A 26,882-nucleotide genomic window follows, 5' to 3' on the forward strand; every position below is an offset into this window, starting at 1 on the left:
ACGGGCTAATCCCAAGATACTTGAGGTGGCGCACATGGAAATAATTGTAATACATTACAGAAAAAAAGTTACAAAATCGTAGACACCTCAAACCAAGATGAAGGTGAGCTCGAGAGGGTAACTCACTCTCTATTTCCGATTTACAGTTAAAGATTTTATGAAGTTTTACATTAGCCGAAAGAAAATTTACATTTTAGAAAAGTATGTTACATAGTTAAGATTCGGACCTTCCCCTCGGATCAATTTGCGGAAACAGCAAGAAAGATAGAATTTACATGGCCATTACCTTATAGATATAATGCCGGCCAAAGAAAGACTATGATCAATTGACAAGGTAGCCAGAAAAGCCGCAGTTTATATACCCTCAGGGAAGGTTCGAGAGAATTCAGGACTAATCCAGCCACACCCTCTCAATATTCATTGGTTAACACAAAGTGAACAAGAAATGGAGGATTGGTTGAAAATTAATTATAAAAATTCCTGATTGGCCAGATTCAAAACTGGCGGAAAGAAAGAGAAGTGTTGCCAACCCAAAAATAAATTAACATAGATTCAGTTATGGAAAACCTGGGAATACAAAACTTCTTTAGCTTATAAGTTCTTCCACCTTGCACGAGAGTGCATGATCATAGTTTTTGGTAGTGTCATCTGTGGAGAAATGTCCAAACTTCTTGATGTATAGCAAAACAAAATAAGAAATTCAATGTTTATGAAACATCACCATAACACAATTACTTAATATTTCAGTAGTGACATCTTTTGATTAAAGTTCTAAGTTCATGTAGTATCAGTTCACTTTTTGATCGATAGAGAAGTTTATTAAGGCGCTTATTTTGAATGAGCAGAGTTGAGGTGTACCTCCCGGTACAATACCTATGTAACAACACCAACTGGAGTACAACAAGCAGTTCCTTGGGAAAAAAAAAAAAATATATTACAGGAAATGCTACTAGTTTTAACATTTTAAATCCAGCGTCGTCATATAAAATTTCATACACAACTTAAGTATTTCCAGTGCCTAACACTGCAGTTTACAATACTATGGGTTGAGGTTACTACTAGCTTAACATTATAATGATAATAAAGTAAAGTTAAAAACATAGGTAATACCCAACAACAACAACTACAACAACCAATTCCCTGGAAAGAGAATATCACATGAAAAACTACTAGTTTCACAATCTAAACCAAGCAGAAAATCGCAAATTCAGTGTCTGCAATTTACAACTTTTACTTTTCACTTTTCACTAGCACTAATGATCTTAAATTACTTGATACCAGAAGGGACTCTATCAAAGACTGCTGCAGGTAATTTATTCCAATCCCTTATGGTGCTGTTTACAAAGGAAAACTTGCCCACGTCTATATGCTGGTTTCTGGCCCTAATTTTCTGCTTATGATCATTTCTCAATAAGTATAAGGGAGGTTCCAACCTATTCCTAATACTACTCCAGGCAGCCTTTCCTGTATAGCTCTTATAAAGAGCACATAGACGAGCTTTAGTTCTTGTAGATTAAAGACTCCCAGTTAATGGTATTCCTTCTATTCCCGGTTAGGAAACGCATTGCTCTTCTTTGAACTTATAATAGGCAATTTATTAAACCCACTTGTATGGATCCCAGCACGCAGATCCATATTCGAAAATCGGCCTTACCAGGCATTTATAAGCTTTACTTTTTGCACCAGAATTAGCTTTCTTGACGTACCGCATAATAAAATTTAACGATCTCCAGGATTTCTTAACTATATTTTCCACTTGCTCTGACCAGTTTGTCTTTTCTAATAGTAACAAGGTTATTGTGTACTTACAACTATCAACTTCAACAACACTTTCCCCTCCAGTTTTGTAATCCCTTTTTCCTGTCATTTTCTTTTTACTGAAACACAATTTCTTGCTTTTTCCGCTGTGGATTTTCATTCGATTTTCACGTGCCCATTTTTCATTTGTATCTAAATCCTGCTGAAGCAATAGTTCGTCCTCCTCAGTCTTTATCTCCCGGTATATGATGCAATCATCGGCAAAGAGACGCACTTCCAATTTTTTCGAATCAGGCATCTCATTCATAAAAAGTATGAAAAGAATTAGCCCAATAATGCTACCCTCAGCCACACCAGACATAACACTTATTGGAGAAGATAGCGTTTCTCCCACGCGCACCCTCTGAGTTCTTCCATTGAGGAGTTCTCGTATCCATTTCACAACTCTGATGTCAATGCTCATATGCGCTAACTTGTTAAGGAGGATATTCTGTGACACATGATCGAATGCCTTAGCAAAATCAATTACTATTGCATCAATTCTTGACCCACTGTTGAGCTTATCCGATATATCTTGACATACGGAACAGAGCTGACTTTCGCAGGAGAAGCCTTCCCTAAAACCATGCTGCCCCTTAAATATCATTCCCCAAGAGTCCCATTTTAACCTCAAATCTACTATTAATTGCTCAAATAGATTGATGTCAAACTTACCAGTCTGTGGTTATTCAAGTCGCTCTTGTCACCCCCTTTGTGAATAGGAACTACAATGGCCTATTTCCAATCTTCTGGAACCATCGTATTGTTCAATGATATATTAAAGATTCTTATTACATACGATAGGATCGCTTCACCTCCGACTTTAAGTACCTCTCCGGAAATAGAATCTGGCCCACAAGATTTACCTTTTCTGAGTTTAGAAAGACCTTTATGCAATAATGAAGCTTTAATTTGGAAATAATTATTAGTGTTCGGAAAATTGTACCTGAATAACTGTGCTGCTGTATTAAACCCCTTTCCATAGTACTTATTTAATGCTTCCGCTTTATCTGTATCTGTTGTGGCCAATAAATCCCCTCCTATACAAAGAAAAGGAACTGACTTGTTCTCTCCCTTCAGTCTTCGTATATATTTTAAAAAAAGGGTTGCAGGAATTTCAAATTTCGTTAAGGATATTGTCGAGATATTTCTCTTCAGCCACTTTCTTTTCTGCTAGCAAAACCTTCACCAAACTTCTATACTCCGTTTTGCACGCATCGTTGTTATTTCTTCTGTTGAACACTCCTAGTCTTACATTTAAGCTTCCTAATAGTCACAGTGTAGTACGGCGGATCTGAATTTTCCCTAATTATCCGTTAGGGAACAAATTTATTCAGTCCAGTATTTAAAATGTTTTTGAATTTCTCCCAAATGTCGTTCATCCCCTTGCCCTCCTTCAACCAATTAGTATAGCACAACCTCAAAAAGTTTTGAAAACCTAAGGAGTCTCCCCTCGTATAACACCAAATAGTCTTAGAAATTCCCACATGCCTCGTATTACAAGTTTTCCAAGAGAGATTGAATACCACTACACTGTGGACACTTATCCTCTGAATTACATCACAAGATATAACTATGTCATCCGGTCTGACTAGAAAAACATCTAAAAGTGCTTGTTTACGTGTGATCTTTGTAACGATTTGGGAAAAGCCATTATTCCACACTAATAAGTTAACTGCTTCCTGCGATAGGTCCCCCGTAGTTGACCCAGCCCAGTTTACTGACGATAGTTTTAGAACCCCTGCAATTATACAGTAGTTCTTTTCCCGGAGCTTATATTTACATATGTCAATTCTGAAAGACGAGTGATCGTGTTTAAACCTGATTTCGACGGGCGGTAAGCTCCAATAATGACTATATTTTGTTTATTGTGTGCATTATTTACCTCCACCCCAATTATTTTGCAGTCATCGAGAACACATTTTAACTTACTGCTTAGCTCTGACCTAACACAAATGAAAATCCCCCCCCCCCCCTCCTTTCGACCCTCTATCCCATCTAAACGTTAGAAATTTTGACCTGAATATTTCTGAATTATATATATTATCCGATAGCCAACTTTCTGTTCCCACAATTATATCTGGGTCACTCGCATCAACTAAGTTTTTGAATTTTGGGATTTTATTACCGATACTTTCGCAGTTTACCTGCAACAATCTAAGAAACTTACCCAATCCGCTATCACTGCCACTCACAATATCCTGTCGGTGGCCCCGTTGTTGTCGTCGCTGCATCGAATCTGCTTCCGTCCTAGATCGTCTTTCAGCTTCCTGTTCTGCGCCATCATCAATTTGGGTGGAAAAGGACTTGGTAACCCTTAAAAAGAGTTCACCTAGTCTCGCCACTCCTCGCTGGTTCAGATGAAGTCCATCCCTCCTGAAGTCCCTGTCGTCGATCCAATTGTTGCCGTCTACAAAAAGTGATCCGGAACTTTCGACCACCCACTGAAGCTCTTCGTTCAATCAGCCAATCTTCTTCCATGATACGTTTGGTCTCCTCAGTATACCACTAATTTCAACATTTACCTTCGGGGACTTTTTCTTAGTCAAGTTCACCAGATCATAAATGTCCCCCATTATATATTCATTCCATTGCCTTTTTAAATCGTTAGTTCCTACATGGAGAATTACAACTTCCTCATTCCTTCATGGAGTGTTGTCTATAACAAGTTCTGTAAAAGTGAAGTTACGATCATCTTACAGGAAGTATTCAACTCATTCACTCAACACTGCATGTTAAGGATAGCACTGATTTTGAGCATTTGTCTGCATTGACGTGCCAAGATGTTCCAAGGTTCCATTCTCACTGCTCTGTGACCTGAGAGATGATCAGTTGATAACTCATTTTAGCAGCAGGGGAGAGACATTTCCTGTCATTGAAGTCGAGACACAGTACAGGCAGGAATGTTACCAGTGCAGTGTAAAACGCCGACTAAAATGTTATGGTGATTATTGTGTGTAGTCTTTTACCCATTCCAAAATGTATTCAAGGGGCAAACTGATGGTTGAGTTAGTGAGGAACATGGCGGTTCGTTCAACTCAATTACAAGGTAAGTGTGTATTTATTTGTTCAGCTGGACCAGAAAGGTAGTTTTCACCAGCAACAGCTAAAGCTTCCGATTAGAGGAGAAATGTGGAAGTTTAGACAGAAACTACGAGGAAGACAGGAATCAATTTGCACCTTGGAACTTGATAATGCATATCAGGGACTGTTGCCAGTAGCATTTCTACAAAAATCTGGAAACTTCTGTAGCCGAACCAACTCAATCAGGCACAATTAGTGACTAACAAAGACTTATAAAAGTGGTCTCACAGTTCATTTTATATTTGTATTTTCCAAATAAGAACAAATTCCAAAGGTAAAAATAATAACTTCTGGTAATAATTATTAAAAATACCTTTATCCCTCCAAATCACCTAACCTTTAAATTTATTATTTTGAGACACATGTCTAACTTCATGGTCTTTAACGATATTTTTTTCACAGGCAACAATCCCAAGAGTGTTAAGTTCAGTCAGTTCTTCCTTTTAGTTCATTTTAAGTAGTAAAAATAGAATTTAACAAAAAAAAAAAAGTCAAAACTTGAAGTTGATGGTCATTATTGGTTTAAAATGCCCAAACAGTAACATCGTAACTTGACTTATGAAGTTAGTTGTTCACATATCTTCAAAGAAAAACATCGTAACTTCATTAAAAATGATTTTCTTTGCTGGACAATTCTAGTTCAATATTACCGTAACTACATGTAAATGAGTTATTTAATATATTAAATCACTCTTCTTGGGGAAAAATAAACTGGGCAGTAAATGCATTCCATAGAACCCATTCATTTTATGAAAACAAATTGTATTACTATGTTAATTAAAGTAGGAGCTTTACAGAATACATAATTCATTAATGGATATATTAGTATTGCATCCTTCTTTTTGAATTATTTACATGTATTTCTCCTTTTTAGTTGCAGGGAAGTGTGGAAGACAAGATTGTCGGTCTCCATTCTCTTGCAACTGTATTTGATGATCCCGAATCTGTTCAAGATGTAGTGAAGCACAAGATTGTTAGAATAGCGGGTCCACTTCTATTGGATCCAAGTTCTCCTGTTAGAAACTCAGCTGCTGGGGCCTTGAGGTTTGTTGTGGTTGTTAATTGTAAGATTTTTTATACAATTGTGCAGTTGATTTATGTGGAATATGTTGTAAGTGATTCAGTTCTGCAAAGTTAATCTTGCTTATTTTTCACAAAAAAAAAAGGAAAGATTTTGTTTATAGACGTGAAAATGCAGCTTTTGGGCTTTTGCCGTGTCAAGAAAACAAGGAAAAATTCTTTTAAAGTTTTATGGAGATTTTGCTTCACATCCTCAGAAAAGAAGACACGTCTATCCACGAGGAACATTTCTGTTATGAATGTTAATCAATACTTGCTCCGTCACTACCAAACTTTCACCGCAAACACGTACACGCAGAACGACATTCCTTTGTTTACTTCTCGCGGAGGACGTGGTCGGGCGGTGCACAAGGCTGCCAACCTGTCTACTTAGGAACTAAAGGGCTTGTGGTGGAAATGTGAATTAAAAGTTTTTCCTTGCCGCGTGGGCAGTATTCGCCGTAGCCATAGATAAAGTCTCTCGGAGGGAGTGTGGCCCTAAAGAGGCCACTGTTCTCATGACAGATTGGCTTACATCAATAGCAACACATTCTACATGGGCTAGAACCAGCAACTTTATCCAGGTAGATCTTCATTGAAAGTATGTACATAATGTCATTGAAGCCCAATCGAATGTCATTTCCAATCAGTTGTAGGACCTTCAAACTCTACTCCATCATTCTCATTGGACCAAGACGGTGTAGATGTCATATTAGTCCATGCTGTGGTACAAAATTTCATAAAGTACTGACAGACCAACTCTGTATGTGCATTTTTCTCAGAAAATACTTCAATCTAGTGAGGTCAAAAAATTGAGACACTGGGTTACAAAGCTGAGTTCATTTTTCTCTTTTTCCAGAGACTATGTAATGGATGTGTAACCGCTATTGAGCGCATTAACATAAAATTATAAATGAAAGAAATTTGAAACATTTAGAATCCTTAAAACCGCACCATAAAATCAAAATTAAAGAAGGTAAATACACAGCAACTAAAGGCAGGATATGGAGAGCAGAAGGAGCCTTATGAGGCAGTGTAACGTAAACTTTTGTGGCTGAAACTCCAAATAAAGAATAATTTAGTTAATTCCTATTTATCATAAAAAACAAAGAAGGAAATAAAGAACACTAGCATAAACACTAAAACAGAAAAATAAACTTGGGCGTAATTAACTTGCAGTCTTGCAATGATCTTACTGGTATGAGTCTTGAAGAAAAGTAATTTTACTATAGATACAAAATCAAATGTTAAGATCTGAACGCAAATTGGCCCACTGCATAGAGTGAGTAGATAATATAAAGAAAAGATACCTAATTGATTACAAATTGAAAATGTGAAGCGACCACCTCCGCTAAAGAAAAATACAGGTCATAGGAAAATGATTTGAAATAAAGCAGAATTACTGAGGTCAAGTTTAGTGAGCAATTTAATTTTAAGGTACAGAAACTGTTAGAAAAGCTTGCCTCATGCAAACTTGAGGATGGATGTAAAATAACTTTACACTATCGTGAATTTGTTTAGATTCATGTTAGTAAAATCCACGAATACTCCTGTAAGAAGTTAAAATGTAAAATAAAATAAAATTAGTCTAAGTTACATTAGGAAATTTAAAACTTTCTTACCCTGAGAAAATCCAGAGCTCCCGGACAGCACGTCCACTGTACATGATCCCAAAGACAGAATGAATTTACCCTGCGACACACTTACTGAAGGTAGCCCGCGCTAGGTTGTGAAATAGGAAAGAACACAGCAAAGTTAATGACCAATGACCGAACAGGAGTCACCTTTCGATTTCATGTAAGCCAATTGAATTTTAATTTGATGCTGGTTATCTTGTTCTTGGACACTTCTCGAAGCTTGTGTTGTGTGCAAGTCCCAGAAAATTTGACATGTGCGGTACAATTTTAAATGATCCAGAATTTACTTGAAGTAGGCTAAATATAGAAACACTTGCAGCACACGTCACAGACTGTCCATTCTTCCTCTTTTTAATGTGTCGTCTTTGACTACTGTTTTCTTTTCTGATTTACTTCCCGAGTTCTCATTCTTGGAAGATCACCCCCACTTATATTTTTCTTTCTTCACAATATTTTCTTCAGTATTTTAATGATAATATTATTGGTTTTACCTCTCACTTTCAGGAGCACTGCTGTGGCAGAATTTTAGTCCACAAGAGTTCTTTTACATTCTATCAACACAAAGGTGGCATATTTGAGGACATTGAAATACTGCCAGGCTTATTCAGGATTGATCCCCCTACTAGTTTGGGCTCGTTAGGCTAGATGGAGCCACTCAGCCTGACTGTCCAGTATTTAGAGGGTGTTTGTGTAAATTGAGTTACATCACAATTACATAGTTTTCAGGAGAGCAAAAGCAAAGTTTATTTCACTCATAAATCAGGTTTTTCATATTTCTACAGATATACACAAAACTGGCCTGAATATCATCTAACCTCTCCCAAGTGAGAACTATACTCCTTTGCTGTCTTTTCTTATTAACCACTTGAGCTGGTTCGACATTCATAGTATGGTAATTCTAAATTCCCATGGAGGGAATTAGATATTTTTCACCAATAGAGCATATCAAAAATCAGATCAAAAATTAGATGTATGGCTTTTCAGGCGTTTGCTCTATTAACCAGCATTTCGTCTTAGGTCTGACACTAGACTCGTCAGAGTGGGATGTGTCAGACCCTACCCACTTATGCTGGGGTGTATGGAGGTGAACTTATCAGAAGCCACTTATGTGGCACAGTCTGATAACTGCATACGGGAGATAAAACTCCACAATGGAATTAATGCCCGCCTAGCAATTCCAAATGGTAATTCTAAATTCCCATGGAGGGAATTAGATATTTTTCACCAATAGAGCATATCAAAAATGACACTAGTGGGAATGATGCATCAGGAAGCGATAATTTTGATAGTGATACAACAGGGACTATGCGAAGCAAAACAGCACAGATGAAAAAGGAACATCTGTTGTTCACTGGTTGTGGTGAGAGGTAGATTTTATCGCGAGCATACAAAAGATCACCCTTATCGGTGTATCGGGCAACAAAAAGCTTTTTTGAATGTGTTTTAGGTGTTTTTCTGCTGTATTTTGGCAACAAAGTTATTGACCTAATTATTTGAGAGACAGATAGCTATGCAGCATAATGTATTGTATACTTGTTCGGCGAGTGCTAGTAAGCCACGACATATAGTACGGCAACACCAAAGTTCTGGCAACTACTGTCTCTTACCACACCCGGCCAAAAAGGGTAGCCATTGAAATCCTGAAGCACACCAACTGATTCAACCTTAAGGTGGAATCTGAATGGGTCAACAAAGCCTGGTTTCCAGTCCTGAAAGCTTTAACTTGTGGAGGACATGGTGGCCACGGTAGGCCAAAAGAAGCAATGGGTGATCAGTTGCCTGACTCTGCCATGGCAGGTCGACCAACACTGGGCTCCATAGTGTTTCAATCATTGGCTGAAGAACAGCCATTCACTGACTGCCTCACACCTTGGCGGACTATACAATGGGGTGGAATTGTGACAGCGCTCCATTCGACTGTGAGCTTTGCGGACATCAAGGTCACTCTGTATCCTTGAAAATACCAAACACAGTCCTCGGTAAAACGTCAGGACAATTATATGATTTACTGAAGGTTCAGTTTGATGATAACATCATGAGTCTTCACTGTTCGTTGCTTACATCACCAGCCTTATGTTCGTACATTAAGTCAAATGCTCCACCCAAGAGTTTATTCCATTCAGAAGGGTGATCTCTCCAGGCTGAGTGGCTCAGATGGTTGAGGTGCTGGCCTCCTGACCCAATTTGGCAGGTTCAAACCTAGCTCAGTCCGGTGGTATTTGAAGATGCTCAAATATGTCAGTCCCATATTGGTAGATTTACTGGCATGTAAAAGAACTCCTACGTGACTAAATTCTGGCACCTCGGCATCTCCAGAACTCATAAAAGTTTTTAGTGAATATAAAGCCAATAATGTTATTGTTGTTGTTGTTATTATTATTATTATTATTATTATTATTATTATTATTATTATTATTATTATTATTATTATTATTACACTCATATTCATAAAAACCAGAACACCCTGAAAGACTGGAAATAGGAAGTTCATATTCACAGGACATGTGCATTAGTATGTTCTGAAGAAATTATTAGCATTTGAACCATGTTGGTCCTCAGGTTCAAGGTTCACATCACCGGGTGAGTTGGGCATGCAGTTAGGGGCGCGCAGCTGTGAGCTCGCATCCGGCAGATAATGGGTTCGAACCCCACTGTCGGCAACCCTGAAGGTGGTTTTCAGTTGTTTCCCATTTTCACACCAGGCAAATGTTGGGGCTGTACCTTAATTAAGGCCATGGTTGCTTCCTTTCCATTCCTAGGCCTTTCCTGTCCCATCGTCGCCATAAGACCTATCTGTGTCAGTGCGATGTAAAGGATATAGCAAGATCCATATCAATATCTCTTCGCACCACTAACGACTGGTAAAATGTGTCTGTGTCACTATAAACTCGTCATTATAAACCGAAGGTAATGGATCAGTGTGACTTGAGCAGATGTGCAGGATGTCTCGCAGATGTATGCAAGAACCATACTGTCAAATGAGCGAGTTTGAAAGATTACGCATTATTGGCATGAGAGAACATGATGCATCCAACTGGGAAATTGCTGCTCGTGTGGGACAGAGTGTGTCGGCAGTGCAGCGGGTGTGTATAGAATGGTTCACAGAAGGCCGTAGAACACGACGAGATGGGTCTGGTCGCACCACCCAGACCACCCTGCGAGAAGATCAACACCTCATACGAATGGCATTGAGGGACAGATCTGCGTCCTCCTCTGCTCTGGAGCAATAGTGGAACAGTGTAATACATCGTACACTATCGGGAATGAGAGTCTGTTGCAGTTTATTACGGTCTGGGTTACCGGCGCGTTCGTCCACTTCTCCGCCTACCTTTGACTAATGTGCATAAACATGCTAGACTGCAGTGGTGTATTGAACGACATCACTGGGGAAAGGAATGGCAGCAGGTAGTGTTTTTGGATGAATCCAGGTTCTATTTGTTTGAAAATGATGGCCGCATTTTTGTTCGCTGCAGACGGGGAGAGGCATCATATTGACTGCATTCGCACAAGACATACAGCACCAACTCAAGGCCTTATTAGAACTGAGAAAAGGTTCAACCTATTCAATACTAAGTATGTCGTATAAGATGTTTACAACATGTTATTTATTATGTCTAGTACCGGTTTCGATACTTAGTGGCATGATCATCAGCTAGAAGTTACAAAGTGGGCAGGGTACATAACATAAAACTGTGTACATAATACATGCAGTGTAACGCACAAATGGTTAACAATTTTTACATTTAGAGCTAAATGAACAATGGGTAAAATATGATGGTTATGCGTTACATTGCGTTGTGTTGCTCTGGGTTAACTGGATATTCATAATTTTTCAGTATTAACAATTGAGAATTACAGACCCAAGTTGCCGTAATGATATCAATAAGCATCATACAATCTAGTTAAAATAGATGAAAATGCAGTGGAAGTAAAGAACCTGGCAGTACAAGCCCCCTTATCGGTATGAGGCTGCACCTCCTCTGGACTGGATGCATGCACTTATTCGGTTGGGAAGGGTGTCATAAAGATGTATCCTCTCCCCAGGCAAGTTGGCCCACAACTGTTGTAACTGGCACTGGGACGGCTGGTCCCACATGTTCTATCGGACATAGATCTGGGGATCTTGTTGACCTCGGAAGTACCTCAACATCATAGTGACACGTGCCATGTGTGGACGAGCATTGCCCAGGCGCAGGATATCTGTGACGTACCATGTGCCATCAGAGTTCCTCATTCACTACCAGCCATGATCTGAAGTCATGCCCGGTGGCTCCCTACACCATGACACCAGGAATAACACCCCTGTGCCTCTCCAAAACAATGAAAAATTGGGACCTCTCCCTAGGTTGCCGCCATACTCGCAGACAATGGTCATCTGGGGTAGTATCGAACTGCGATTCATTGCTGAAAACAATGCGACGCCATTCCCGGTCATGGCACCATTCTAAACGCTGCCGTTTGTGTTGTGGTTTTAATGGCAGCCTACGCATGGGGACAGTAATTCCCTAGTGCAGTTGCTGCTAGTTTCTGACCAATGGTGCAGGATGACATAGAATGTTCCGGGAAGTTCTTTACTTGTTCTCGGATGGAAGCCGCAGATGTGAAGGGATTACAATGTGCTTGATGCAAAATACAGCGTTCCTCCCTTGTGGTGGTAGACCAGAACCTTGACGACAAGTATGCCTGCCCTCACGTTCTCATTCAGTCCAACATTGGGCCACTGTCACCTCTGAATGCCCCAGAAATCTGGATGTTGCACGATTCGACCAGCTGGCCAAATGGAGACCCACAATGAGGCCCCTTTCAAACTCTGTCAGGTGCTGATAACACTGTCTCACATGAGTACGTGGCATCTCCCAAGTCCTTCACAGTGATCACTCAACATTTGATGCTATTCATGTCCTTTCCTATACTATTCTAGGCCTCATAACACTATACATGAAGAACACTAATGCACCCTGGTGACTGTTATACCTATCACAGGGAATTGCAAACTCTAATCATTTACATACCTGCCAATGGTGTGTACATTGGTCAAAAAATTGTCACCATCAGAATGTTGGCTGGCAGGGTAGGAGAGGTGGTGGTATAGAATTTCTATCACTAGATTGTGTGCCAAAGTCTGGATAAAATTCCAAAAAACCTCTGCAGTGTTCATATAGAGTGAGGGCATAGGACGTTGTTGATGGTGATTTGTTCGTCCGATGGGGACGTAAAGGTAACAGACCCCTTGATGCTATTCGACAGGAGTAGGCTATGTACCAGTACCGTGTTTCACCCTCTTCCTTCCTACCATCATATATCACATTCATTTCATCTTATTAACTCCTTTGATGACATTGACATTGGGAAGAGCAACTCACTCTGAAGATTCATCTCGATTCATACCTAACCCCATAGAGAATGGGATGTGGGTTAGACATACATACTTAACGTACACTCAAAACAACAACAAATTGCACACCAAGAAGGTGGTGATGTTTTGTTGCAAAAATCTGCATGGAGTTTCTTCTCGAGGAGATAGCCAAATGATCAGCGTAGTGACGTGGCTAGTACAGTACTCGGACAGTACTGGCTAGTTGAACGATCTTGCGACTAGAGACATGCCCTATGTAAAGGCTCGCCAAGGCTACTTGTACGTAGAGGAATGTCGTTTCCAGTTGTGGAAACTTGTCAACCATTCGACATGGCTCCACAGTGCGTTCGAAGAGATTTTGTCTAGTTCTCAGAGTTTGAGAATGGGTATGTTATTGGAATGCACGAGGCTGGGTGGTCATATCGATGAGTTGCCCAGCAGCTAGTCCATTCTGACCAGACTGTTAGTTCATGTTGGGATCAGTGGATGCATGAGGGCACACACCCACGGCAACTGGGCTCAGGGTGCCCTGGATTGACAACCAGGAGAGAGAATTATTTGATCCTCTGAAAGCACGAGTAGATCCAACTATTATGGTGTCTGCAATTCAGGTACGTACAATACCATTGTTATAGACCCCTGTATGTACCTGAACCATTTTCAGACGTTTGGCTGAAGGAATGTTATTTTCATGGCGTCCATTACATATTCTGCCACCGACGCTTCCCAACCGCTGTTTCCGTTTACAGTGGTGTCACAGACGTCATCCTAGACTGCTATGGATGAGAATCTGGTTGTCCTTAATGACAAATCCAGCTTCTTTTTCAGGCACTGACAATAACAGTGTTCATGTCTGGAGATCTCGAAATGAAATGAAAATCCACAACCTGTTTCCAGTCATTCGACTGGGTTAGGAATGGAATTAATGAAGCCCCCATCTAGCGGCAAGGATAGGAATTGTGCCGGTTGCCAAAGCCTCTCGCACTCCTCTGGGGCAATGATTAATGACTGACAGATGAAATGAAATGATACTGGAGGGTGTTGCTGGAATGAAAAATGACAGAGGAAAAACAGAGTACTCAGAGAAAAACCTGTCCCACCTCCATTTAGTCTAGCACAAATCTCACATGAAATGACCAGGATTTGAACCACGGAACTCAGCGGTGAGAGGCCAGTGCACTGCTGCCTGAGCCACGGAGGCTTTTAGACCTCGTAATTATCATATTTATTCTGTCTTTGCTGTGGCATGTCACACCGCCTCCACTGCTGGTGTGCTGTTCCGTGAAGTCATAAACATATGACATTTGGTCATCCCTAATGACGATATAAGGGACATCAACAGCACAGCGATTTGTAAAGGTCATCCTGCAGCTGAATGTATTGCCCTTCATGCCAGGGATTCCATGACTGAGTTCTCACAAGCACAGCTCCTCAGCTGACTTTATGAGGCTGTGTTGTACCCTGTTCCAATCCTCAGACTCCACTAAACAAAACTTGGACAGGTTAGAAGTTTTAGTGAGGAAATTCAGTTAAGAGGCAGACTTATTGTTCCATTTATTTACATTTTATTCCTTTGTCATACACTCATTGTCGAAAGGAGATAATTTCTTAAGAAGGAAACCATACTTCCCAGTGTCGACTCAGTTAAATGTAACTTAAAGGGTTATCAGTCTTTCGAACACACAAGTTAAATAACATGTCGTTGCAATTTTTGCACAATAGCGTAGTCCTTTGTTTTCTCAACAGATGATGGTCACGTGAATGGGGCGACTATCTTTGCACGCGTTTCGCAGCGGATGACAGTGCAGCACTCAATGAAGTAAGATTGTCGTTTGAGCAATACAAGGCCTTTCTGAAGTGGTACTGGAAGTACGAAAACATGATGGAGGTATAATGACAGTGGCATAATATGTACAAAACTCAGCCACAAACACATACAATTTATCGTATTCGGTATAAATTTGAAGTGACAGTACTGTTCAGGATGTGCATAGGAAAAGGTCTGGTCGACCAAAAACATTGAGTCCAACTTGCAACACTGCTGTGGCAAGCCGATCAAGCGCACGATGAATTCCGAAAGCTGCAAAGTGGAAAGTCTGCATTCCAAAATTGCTGCACGCTATGAATGAGGACAATCCAGATCGAAGGATGGAGTACTGCGAGTGATTTGAAGCCATGCTTCGCGAGGATGAACGGTTTGCAGGGATGGTTATCTGGCCTGACGAGGCAGAATTCGAACTGAATGGTATTGTAAACCGCCACAACTGTGTGTGCTGGGCTCCTAAAAATCCTCACGTCCACGTGGACAAACATGTTAATCTACCTGGTGTTAATGTGTGGTGTGGTATGTCATTGCGCGGTTTGATTGGCCCATTCTTCTTTGAAGGTACCCTAACTAGTGAGATGTGTCTTCATATGCTGCAAACATCGATTTTACCTGCCATGCGAGAGATGAAAGATTTTATCTACAGCAAGATGGTGCTCCACCTCACTACCACAGAGATGTCACACCCTATTTGGATGAAAATCTACCTGTACGATAGATAAGTCGAAGAGGAGCTGTTCAGCACACCACGGTCTCCAGACCTTACACTTCTTAACTTCTACCTATGGGGGAGCTTGAAAAATAAAGTTTATCGACAGAAGCCAGCTACACTGGACGAGCTACGACAAACCATCGAGGGGTCCTGTGCTGCTATCACACTGACAACACTGACAGCCGTAGTTCGGTCAGCAGTTCAGCGGCATCAACATTGTTTGGCCGCTAATGGGGTTACTTTGAACACACAAAATAACCTTTGCCCCCATGGAAGAATTGTAACTGTATGTCATTTTGTTCCATTAATATTGACTGTCAAAAAGTGTCTACATTTTTCTGTACCCCCCTGTATAAATATTACACTGTAACATATCTATAAAAAAAAACACTATTAAACAAAGAATGACATGTTTAGTTCTTCAGAGAACATCGTCATATTCTATCAAGTGACACTCAAAGATTCAATATAATAAAATAGAAGTTTAGTTGTCCACTTAATCAATTTATATATATATAAAATAACATGTCTTGACTGACTGACTAACCGACCGACCATCACCGAGCCAAAACTACTGGACATAAAGAAATGGAATTTTGGGGATACATTTATATTACATATATACCATATTTATATTCCTCACTAAGGAAGGATTTTTGGATATTTCGTTGCTAAGGGGAAAGGTGGGGGGGGGGGGGGGCTGGATTTTTAAGATGAGTATATATCTCAAAAACTGTACAGTCTTCAAGTCTTCAAGATGTGATAATTGGTATTTGAAATCTCCTTTAAAAATAAAGAAACACATACTTTTTATTTACTGAAAATTCACTTAAAGGGGTAAAACTAAGTGAAAAGGCGGTTGAATCCTTGTCATGAGGATGCTTATATCTAAAAAAACTGAAGATGTTAGAGACGTGAAAATTGGATGCATGGAATATCCTTTAAAAATAAATAACACTTTTTTTTGTTTTTGGAAAATCCACTTGAGAGGGGTAAAAAGATCATAAAAAGGGAGTGAATTTTCAAAATGATTAATCGCATAAACTTAATATGTTACAGATGTAAAAATTGGTATTTGGAATCTCCTTTAAAAATTAAGGAACATTTTTTATTTTTGGAAAAGCCACTTAATGGGGGTAAAAATAAGTGAAGAAGGAGTTGAAATTCTTTTTATGAGGATACTTATATATCAAAAGCTGAAGATGTTACATGTGTGGAAATAGGTATTTGGAATCTCCTTTAAAAGAAAACAAGCACTTTTTCTTTTTTCCGACTTGAGAGAGGACTTTCTCACATGTAGAGTTCCATGTCACATGTTCCAGAATTAGCTCTGCCATTAGCCTGGTCATCTTAGGCCCAAAAGGCAATACCATAAAGGTGGTTTACAAAGAGGTACTGAGGTAAATGAACCGCAATTTTTCAGTGAGGGATTTTCAGATAATGTCTTAACGCAATACGGTGGAATGATTAATTTGATCAAATTACGAAATCGGCGCGAGGGAAGCCGCAGGTAGCATCTAGTACAATTACATTTTATTTACAACTTAAAATTGCAAAAACTTTACAGAATTAGTGATCGGGACATGTTTTGGCCATCTGCATCTGCTGTAGATTATACAATAGGAACATGTATGAAATAAGTGGATATTACATAGTGAATCTAACATTCTTATGTAATAAAGAATTCAAGTAAAAATGTTGGATTTTAAATATAAAGTCTAGTAATCGGGAGATAGTGGGTTCGAGCCCCACTGTCGGCAGCCCTGAAGATGGTTTTCCGTGGTTTCCCATTTTCACACCAGGCAAATGCTGGGGCTGTGCCTTAATTAAGGCCACGGCCGCTTCCTTCCAATTCCTAGGCCTTTCCTATCCCATTGTCGCCATAAGATCTATCTGTGTCGGTGTGACGTAAAGCAAGTAGCAAAAAAAAATCAAATATAAAGAGGAAGAATGAGTCTCAAATGGTGTGGAATGAGTATTAAAATTGAAAATGAAGTCCTTAAAATCCATAAAATCTTGTGCAAGATATAGTGAAAAGTTCTAAGTTGATGGACTTCTTTAAAAATATTGTCCAAAATTCATGTTAAAAATCAAATTTCTGAAGTTCCAGAAATGTGTGGACAGCAAGCACTTCATTATATTGCCAACCAACGAAAAAGTTGAAATTTTGATTTAGAACTGCGACAGAAGCACCGTAAAAAGGGCATGAAATATCAAAAAATAAGAAAAATAAAATTAGGCTAATTTACTAGAGGAATTCTGCTTTTCTGCAGCATTCATTATAAGTAGGTCAAATAACGTGTCTTATATGAAATTACTCATGTATTGCCTGGGTACTTTTTAAAATGTTTTATTTAGGATTTATATTACCTGTTAATGATGTGTATAGTGATTAGATTTCTTTATTGTGACATTGATTAATATTTTATGAACTATTTAGTAATTTTAGAGTTATTGTTGTGTGTTTAATTTAACATTTTAGTTTTAGATTATTTTGTTTCGCGTGGAAGTTTTTCCTTGTTGCAGCCCATATTGTCTGGGAAGTAAATGATCCTTTCAGACAAATAATGAAAATAAGTGATAATGTAATACATGTCGCGCTATACATACTGTATGATGTACACGATTCCAACTGTCACCTATTAGCCTAATGAACCCAAGAACTGTGGATTCAACACTAATCTCTGTCAGTTTGGTAAACCTTTTTAATATATAGATTTTTGAAAACCGAACACTTGAAAGGAGACTTTTCTACCTTCGATGTATAAGAAACTGCATGTTATTGTGGTGGAAGATTGTGTTGTGTATCATGAATGATTAGCAGGGATATTGGGGCAACACAAAAACCCAGTCCCTGAGCCAAGAGAATTACGATTAAAATCCCTGACTCAGCTGGGAATTGAACCAAAGGTCTCTACATGGACCTTCAGCAAAGGAGCTGGATGATATTGCAGTAAAATACAGACTTGGCATACCTTCTAGTACATGTGCTTACATGTTCTTATTGCTTCCCTTCTTTCAGAAACCTGACTGTTAACTGTGATGCTGCAGTGTGTGACCTGCTGGTGGAACAAGATGTGATGACTCCTCTGTCTGCTCTCATCCAAAAGGTCTGTAATTACATAGTTAAATTATTTTGAAGTTATTTGGAGGATGTTTCCAACCTCACTTGATCAGTTGTTTCTTAGATGATCCCAGTGGCATCAGGTTTTCAAGAGTTAAGGATTCTTTCATTTCCTTCCCTTCATGGTCTCTCCTTTTGTTATCCAATTCTTTCTTAGGCTCACAGCTTGTGAGACCTCAGCAGAGTCTGGCATTTCTTATACTTTCTTGTCTTGGATTTTTTCCATTAACTTTGCTGTTCAGCCTCCTTTGGTCAACTCTTGTTCCCCTTGGATCCAGGCCTGAAGAATCTTTCATTCTCTCACTTGTCATGACTCTATCCTCCTCTCTTTACCTGAGACTCCCATTTTTTTTTTTTTTTTTTTTTGGACATTATATTTCTTCCTTAATGTTCAGAGGAACTGGTGATACAGTATACTGTAAATTTGTAGCAACTATCACCACTTGTGTATCAGGTAGCTATCTAGTCTTCTTGCGTTGAAATACAAGTGCAGTCAGCATGTACTGCTAGGAAATAACTATGAACATATTTTGATCAATCCTAAGAATCAAACTGCTTTGTGAATTAACATCACAACTTTTGAATTTTGGGGTTAAAAAGTTACATGTGATATCTAGAAATAGTATCCAGCATATTGTTCATTTCTTTTACATAAACAGACTACTACGGTATTCTTCGAGAAAGTAATTACTTGTACAGAATAGTTGCTGCACCTAAGATGATCTTGGTAATTTTCTTTGGAAATAACTATAGCGGTTATTGAACATCAATGTCACTGTCACTTACTGTAGCTGTAATACCGTGATTCTCCATTACTTTTTACTGAGGGCTATTGTGACTTTCATGCTTTTCACCATGGACCAGTGAGGAGAAATAGGATTTTTTAGCACAGAAATATTTTTTAGAATTAATTGAGCAGCCAAGATAAAGGCGACTTGTTGAGGCATCATCCAATATCTATATTAATAAATTCATACCACCACCAGCACCATCATCGCCATTATCATCATCGTCTATTGATCACCGTTCTTGAGGTGATGATGAATTTTTTAAATTATACTTCATTTTCATTGTTATGAACAACCAAATTGAAAATTATTTAAACTTAAATGAAGGTTACAGGAACTTTATTTAATGAGGAAAATAAGAGCAGTGCCCTTCAGCAATCAGTTTGAAATCTGGAGTTTAAGAAGTAGTAGCTAATTTGAAGGTATTTATGTGATGAACATTAGTTATCTTATTTTGAGAACTATTTCTAATATGATTCATGTCAGGAAAGCCTGTGCATTGTTAAAATTAAATTGTTCACATGTGTGAAAAAATTGTCATTAATTTTATTCAAAAGTTACATAATGACACTTCTTCTTGTCACCATCTGCCTGGCATATTTTTTTCATTCAAGGCTGGATATGACCCATGGACTGCCTATTGAGAACCAGTGCATAGTATATTTGTGCTCTAGTTCAATAGAAGCATAGAAAGTGGGGTATTTAAATTATTATAAAGTTTTTTTTTAGTCTGACAGATATAGCATTGTTTAAGCGTGTGTGCCTGAACGATGGCTGCATGCCCCTGTTGTGCAATTTCAGCCGTTTGGGAGGGATTGCTTCGGGAGACATATCAATGGATTGCTACGCGTGTTGGTGTTGATATGTTCCTAGTATGGCAATGTCATCATCAGTGGTCAGTTGAACAGGCCTAACTCATAGACCAGGTTCGGGGCGGTCGTGTAGCACAGACGTATGTGAAGATTGCAGTATTGTTAGGGCATCACTGATGGACTATAACACATCTACAGCAGAGGTCTGAGCAAATGTGGCACCAGGATTGTGAACATGTACCATAGAGAAATGTCTACTTACAGCAGGACTGTGAACACGCGTGCCTTTGGGCCAGCTTTCTCTTCTGTCACACTATTTGGCATGTCTCCTGTGGTGTGGGACAAGGATCACCTGTTGTATTTAGTGATAAGGGCAAGTTGTACATTCAAGCAAGTGATGGCCATTTATGTTTGCAACATCTACATGGTGAGCATTGTGTTTCAGATTATATTTGCCCCCCGACATACGAGCTCAGCTCGTGGCATCAGAGTGTAGGGCACAGTAAGCTACAATTCCTATTCATCTTTGGTGTTTGTGGAGAGTCTGTTATAAATTTCCTGGTACGTCCTGAGCATTGTTCGACCTACCCTGTTGTATTTCATGTGGCAGGAAGGTGATGTGCTGTTTGAGCAGAATAGTACTTCTCCAATATGCTCTTCGTGGTGTTTGACAACTACCCTGACCACCATGATCCTCAACCCTCTCTTCCGTTGAACTTGTTTGGGACATGATGGGACGGCATCTGACCCATTCTCTATGGCCAGCTACTAACATTGTACAGTTGCGACAGCAGGTGCAAGTGGCCTGGGACACTATACCGTAGGATCATATTTATCGCCTACATGTGAGAATATAGGGCTGCGTGGCTGCCCAAGTACGGTACACTGGATATTGATGTGGCACTAAGCACCTCCAGTACTTGGCGTCTATTGCTTGGTTTGGTCTGTATTGTTGATTATTTTATTTAGAATTTCATTTGCTAAGAGACTGTGAGAAAACGAGGGAGATAAGACATGGATTATTGAGTGCTGAGCATCGGAAAATTTTGGGGAGAGCGGATGAGAAAGAAATCTTGAGATGGATTATTAAACAGTGGGAAAAAGGGGGTGAATTGAACAGGTATTTATGTGTGACAAAAAAGGCCTGCGAGAGTAAAATGAAGGAGGGTAAGTTAGAGGGTGGACAAGGGGGTAGGGGAGTGGAATGGTTATGTATATAAGAGAGAGGATAGCATGATAGTGTGGTATGAGATTGAGAGGTGGTATATGAAGCGATGTGTTGGTATTGAAGGGTAGCTGTATTAGCTTTTGGTTTGGTAGGAGGTTTATTTAATGCTAACTAAGCGAGTGTTAAGAGGGAGCAGAGTTTTGGATGGTGGAGATTGGAATGTGGTGTTGGTGAAGAGATGGTATATGAGTGTTTGGTATTTTAAGGTGAAGATGACTTGGTATCTAGATATGATTATGTGTTATGATTAAGTTAAGATGTGTCATATTGCTGAAATGAGGTGTTGGAGAAGTGGTGGTATAAAATGGTCGCAGTTATTGAGGACTATGGTTGAAATGTGGTGAGAAGCAGTGTTAAGCGGTGTTATTTTGTAAATCTGAGATGTTGTACATTTAGATTTAGTGGTGTATTGTGGAAGGTATATGAGGTGGATCTGGAATGGAAATTGTGGGTAAGAGGTGGTATCTGAATCCGGGAGTTTGTATGTAGATGGTTTATTTATTGCTGAATTATTTTAGATTTGGGAAGTGGTATTATTGTATTTGTGTTTGGTATTAATAAGATGATGTAAACGGAGCATTGATTACTGAATTCGGGAGGTAATGTGTTGGTATTAAATGGTAGTGATTGAGAGGTGATTTTATTATCGATTGAAACGAAATGTGGTGTGGGAGAAGTGTTGGTATAGGCGAAGATGGTTTGGTAATGAGATGGTTTAATTTATTGCTGAAATTTTTGGAGTTGGAGAGATGATTGTATTAAGTGCGGGTTGGTAAATGTAGTGTATGATGGATTGAAGGGCAATTGCGGAATGTTGGTTGTTATGGTTTGGACAGAGAGTAAGCTAGAGGACAATGAAGATGACGTATGTGCTGAATGCACAAGGACACGTAATGCGTGGTGGTTGCGATAGCAAATGTAATGCTGAGCATGGCTTGGTTTTTAAAATGAGATCAAGCATGGGTAAATAAGGACAAGTTGCAACATGAGAGGTAGTAGTGCATTGAAATAAAAGTGGTATTTAAGGTAAGTGTGGAGGGAGCCCAGTGTTGAAATTTGATTGTAAGTTATTATGATTTTCTGCTGTGTTATGATTGTGTTATTTATTGTTGTGAACATGGAGGACTTTTGTTTGTGTTATGGCTGGTTAGAATGTAAGTGCTGACTGTCGATGTTTTGGTATTGATCGGGAGTAGATCAGGTAAAATGAATGTAACGGAAGTTGCTGTAGGCATAAAGACAAGTGATGAGTTTGCTGGATCCTCGAGCCGATGACTGCTACAGAATTGTTATCATTTTTGTTATTATTTATTCCTATTATCTCTATTATCATTATTATATTATTATGTATTTAGTTATTATTATTATTATTATTATTATTATTATTATCATTATTTTATTATTAATTTTTTTATTATTATTTTTTATTATAATTATTAATATTGTGTCTTATTGCTTCGTGAACATGTAATGGGGCGGAAAGCCTGTTTGTTCATAAATAAATACTATACTGTACTATACTATACTTGGCGTCTATTGCTTGGTTTGGTCTGTATTGTTGATTATGTAATGCGATTAAGCTATCTTCTCTGTAGGCTGACATTGACATTCACAGTAATGGTGTTGCATTTTTTCCTGCCAGTATGTACATATGAACCGGGTGTCCACAATTAAACTGACGGAGTTCAGCGCGGCACAGCACGGGCTGTAACGATCGTAGGAGTCTGAAATTTCGCAGTTATGCTAACTAAGCAATGCGCTTGCGAATTATGCCACAACAATTAAGCTTCCAAGTCACCAGGCAAACATATGGTGCTATAAGCAGTGGTAGGGTTGTGGATAAAGGCAGGAAAACATCAAACACATGAAAACTGTAGTCCTGCCATGTTTATTTGGATAGATGATTACAAACACTGTTCGATATGGTCTCGCAACTTGGCAGCATGGCATGGTCGACAGTTGCCTGCAGCATATTGTATGAAATCAGAGCAACATGTCGTTATATGCTAGCCTTTAGATCAGGTAGAGGCTGGATGTGTCTGTGATAGTCACGATTCTTCAAATATCCCCACAACCAGAAGTCGCACAAATTTAGGTCGAGGGATATTGAAGGTCACACATCTGGAAAATGCCCAGAGATGATGCTGTCGTTACTGAAGGTTTCTCGCAGCAAATTCACCTGGCGAGCGACATGTGGTTTTCCCCCGTCTTGCATGAAAATAACGGTGCGGTCACAATTGCGTTCTTGCAAAGCTGGAAGCACATGTTGCACAAGGAGGTCACTATAACGTGCGGATGACACTGTACATCTTCTCAAAGATAAATGGACCAAGAGTGAAGGAGCTTGTAAAATCACACCGAACGGTCACGTAAGCTGAATGCAGTGGTTGTTCCTGCAGCGACCAGGAAAGTGACACAATCCAATCCCACCGGAAGAACATTCTGATGTCAGAGTTACAGAAAATTGCACTTTATGACTGCTTGCAGCGTCATAGTTTTCCCTGGTGGCAAGATATTTTTTTTTGCTTTACGTTGCACCGACACAGATAGGTCTTATGGTGATAATGGGACAGGAAAGGCCTAGGAATGGGAAGGAAGCGGCTGTGGCCTTAATTAAGGTACAGCCCCAGCATTTGCCTGGTGTGAAAATGGGAAACCACAGAAAACCATCTTCAGGGCTGCCAACAGTGGGGTTCGAACCCACTATCTCTCGTATGCGAGCTCACAGCTGCACGCTCCTAACCGCATGGCCGACTCGCCCGGTGGTGGCAAGACTTGGAACTAATAATTTTTGAGACATTCGCGAGCGCATGCTTAGTTAGCATATCTACGAAATTTCAGATTCCTACGATTATTATTATTATAGGCCCTGCTGAATACCGTCAGTTTAATTATGGACACCCAGTATGTATGTATCATTGTCAATGAACATAATGACTTTGGTGTTGTATATTCTCTGTCATACTTTATGGTGCTGAGGATCCTAGCAGAGAACACCTCCAAAAAAAACCTTGATCCTTTGAGATTTGGTGCTACTGACATCTGCTCAGAATACCATAGGTTGATACAATACGTATCACTGAGGTACTCGAATATCTGAAAAATGAAGTTACCCATTTTCACACCAGGCAAATGCTGCGGCTGTACCTTAATTGATGTTAAATCAGTAGCTAAAAATAAAAAAGTACATACCTGTCCAAAAAGAAGAAACTTCTGAGCTTTGGCCAAATCAATCGAAATTATGAATATAGACTCCTTCAGCTTATCTTACAAGGTCAAAGCTGCGCTACAGAATCTACGAGAATGGTATAGACTCTGTATCCCTACTCTTTTCTGAGTTGCTGAGAACAAGATTCACATGGCCTTGCTGACAGCCAACGTCTGATGAGGATATGGAACAAGAAGAAAGAGAAAGTTTCACTTACATGGAGGTTCTCTAAACAAACAGATCTAATGATGCTACATAAATGGCCGTGGCCTACCATGGGACTGCTGCTTAGTCTAAAGGCCTACAGATTAGGAGGTGACACGTTCCGTGCAAAAAGTCCTTTTGCTCATTATCCTTGGCTTTTGAATGCTAGTAGTGTACTCAAGTGCCTTATCCAAACCTGGATGTTGGCAAGCTAGTCAGGATTCCCAGGAGCCTCTGATAAGGCATCCTGAGCCAGAGTTTACTTGCTGTAGACTGGTCTGTTCCTTTCCATTCCTCCATAGCCAACAGCATATGACTACTCATCCAAGTACTGAACATACCCAATGTTAAAAACATTTAAGCTCTATAGGCTTTTTCAGTCATGAAATTACCAGTGTTTCACCCCAGTGTAGCAGTGGGCTCATCAGTTGGATTGCTACACCTTTTCAAGACGCTGGCGGCTAGTGCACCATTGAGACACCACTGGAAGCCTCTTATGTAGGACAGTGCACTAGGGGAACCATATGCCTCCACTTTTATAAATGCCTGCCTTTGGCCTTTATATCAAAAATATGATAGTGCTTGTTGTTTGAAGGGGCCTAACATCTAGGTCGTCTTCCCCTATATAAAAAATAAGCTTCCTAGAAGAAAAGTTCAAAGTGAGGCATTTATGAAAGTGGAGGCACATGCTTCCCCTAGTGCACAGTCACTGCATTGTCCTGCAGTGGTGTCTCAATGGCGCACTAGCCGCCAGCATACTGGAATGGTGTAGTAATCCAACTGATGAGGCCACTGCTACACTGGGTCGAAACTCTGGTAAATTCACAACTGAAAAAAGCCTAAAGAGCTTAAATGATTTTTAATATTTGCAATCGATGAAATTGTGGTTTCCTTCTAAGAACCTTATTTTTGATACCCAGTGTTGCTTCGGAGATCTCATGAGATCTGATGCTTCAGCACAGCTACGCCGTTGGCTGTAGTGTAGCATAACATGTTAAAACAGTTGGACAACTGCATCCTCTGCTCAACACTATGCATTGAAATACTGACACCATAAGTTGTTATTTAAGAATGCCTACATTCTTGGCAAGTGTGCTGATAGATTTAATGCCACATTAAATATAACCCTTTCTTGTGGACAAAATTTTTATCCCCCATCCCCGTTTCATGTTTTCTTATCCTTACAGTTAAATTTTATTCTATAATAACTTTCAACACCTATGATATTGGTAGGGCCTCAGATACATTACAGAGCTGCTTATGTAAACTATGTGCAGTCCCGGCGATTGGGGCGGGGAGGGGGGGGGGGGGATTGCCTCCACCCCCACTATGTGGAAAAATATACAGTAATTTTTATTCCATTTTAGCCACCTACAGCTTTATATAAACCCTGTTGTCCGTTACCTAATTCTTTCCTTTAATGTCTTTCAGTATTAACAAAATACTTAGCGGCAATACGAACAACATATCATTCGATGCAGCTAACCCGATTTTCAGCGCCACAGCAAGTAGTGAATACTTGCTCAGCAGAGTATAGAAGTGCGATAAGTATCTGACGGCACAAAACCTTAGTTGTGCATATGTGTAATTGTTCCCTTGGTGAAAATTTAATTGTACGAATAGTATTGAATCAAAATCTATTAAAAAAAAAAAAAAAACCTATTCTTACCGCAGTTAAGTTGGTAAACTGTCAATCTTTACATCTCTGTCGAAATTCGCTAGAGAGCATCAAAAACCATTTTATATCAATTTTGTTTCAGTTTTGTCTCCTCCCTACTGTATTCCCCAGGTCCCCGGTATATATATATATATATATATTTTTTTTTTTTTTTTTTGCCCTTCCCCCACCCCCACTACTAATTCACTGACTGGATACTGACTAGATATCTGAGCTTAGCAACCAACAGCATTTGTAGGGAGTCCAAGCATGCACAAACTCGTCTGTTTCTAAGTTTCCAGAAGACGAATAAAATAAACCAAAGTGTTATTTGAATACAATCGCCTGTTTTCCAGTATATACATTTCGCATTTTGAATGCATTTATCAAT

The 26,882-nt window shown here is 39.4% G+C and overlaps 1 protein-coding gene across 1 annotated transcript in view; it reads left to right on the top strand.

Moving 5' to 3' along the window:
- Positions 1 to 26,882, top strand: part of LOC136874292 (HEAT repeat-containing protein 3) — a 198,262-nt gene that overhangs the window by 11,055 nt on the left and 160,325 nt on the right. The window contains exons 2-3 of the mRNA XM_067147931.2: positions 5,756 to 5,925; positions 18,493 to 18,580. Coding sequence (XP_067004032.2) covers positions 5,756 to 5,925; positions 18,493 to 18,580 — 258 coding nt within the window. The remainder of the gene's footprint in view (positions 1 to 5,755; positions 5,926 to 18,492; positions 18,581 to 26,882) is intronic.

This window comes from Anabrus simplex, chromosome 5 (genome assembly GCF_040414725.1).
Source record: "Anabrus simplex isolate iqAnaSimp1 chromosome 5, ASM4041472v1, whole genome shotgun sequence".
Taxonomy (NCBI): domain Eukaryota; kingdom Metazoa; phylum Arthropoda; class Insecta; order Orthoptera; family Tettigoniidae; genus Anabrus; species Anabrus simplex.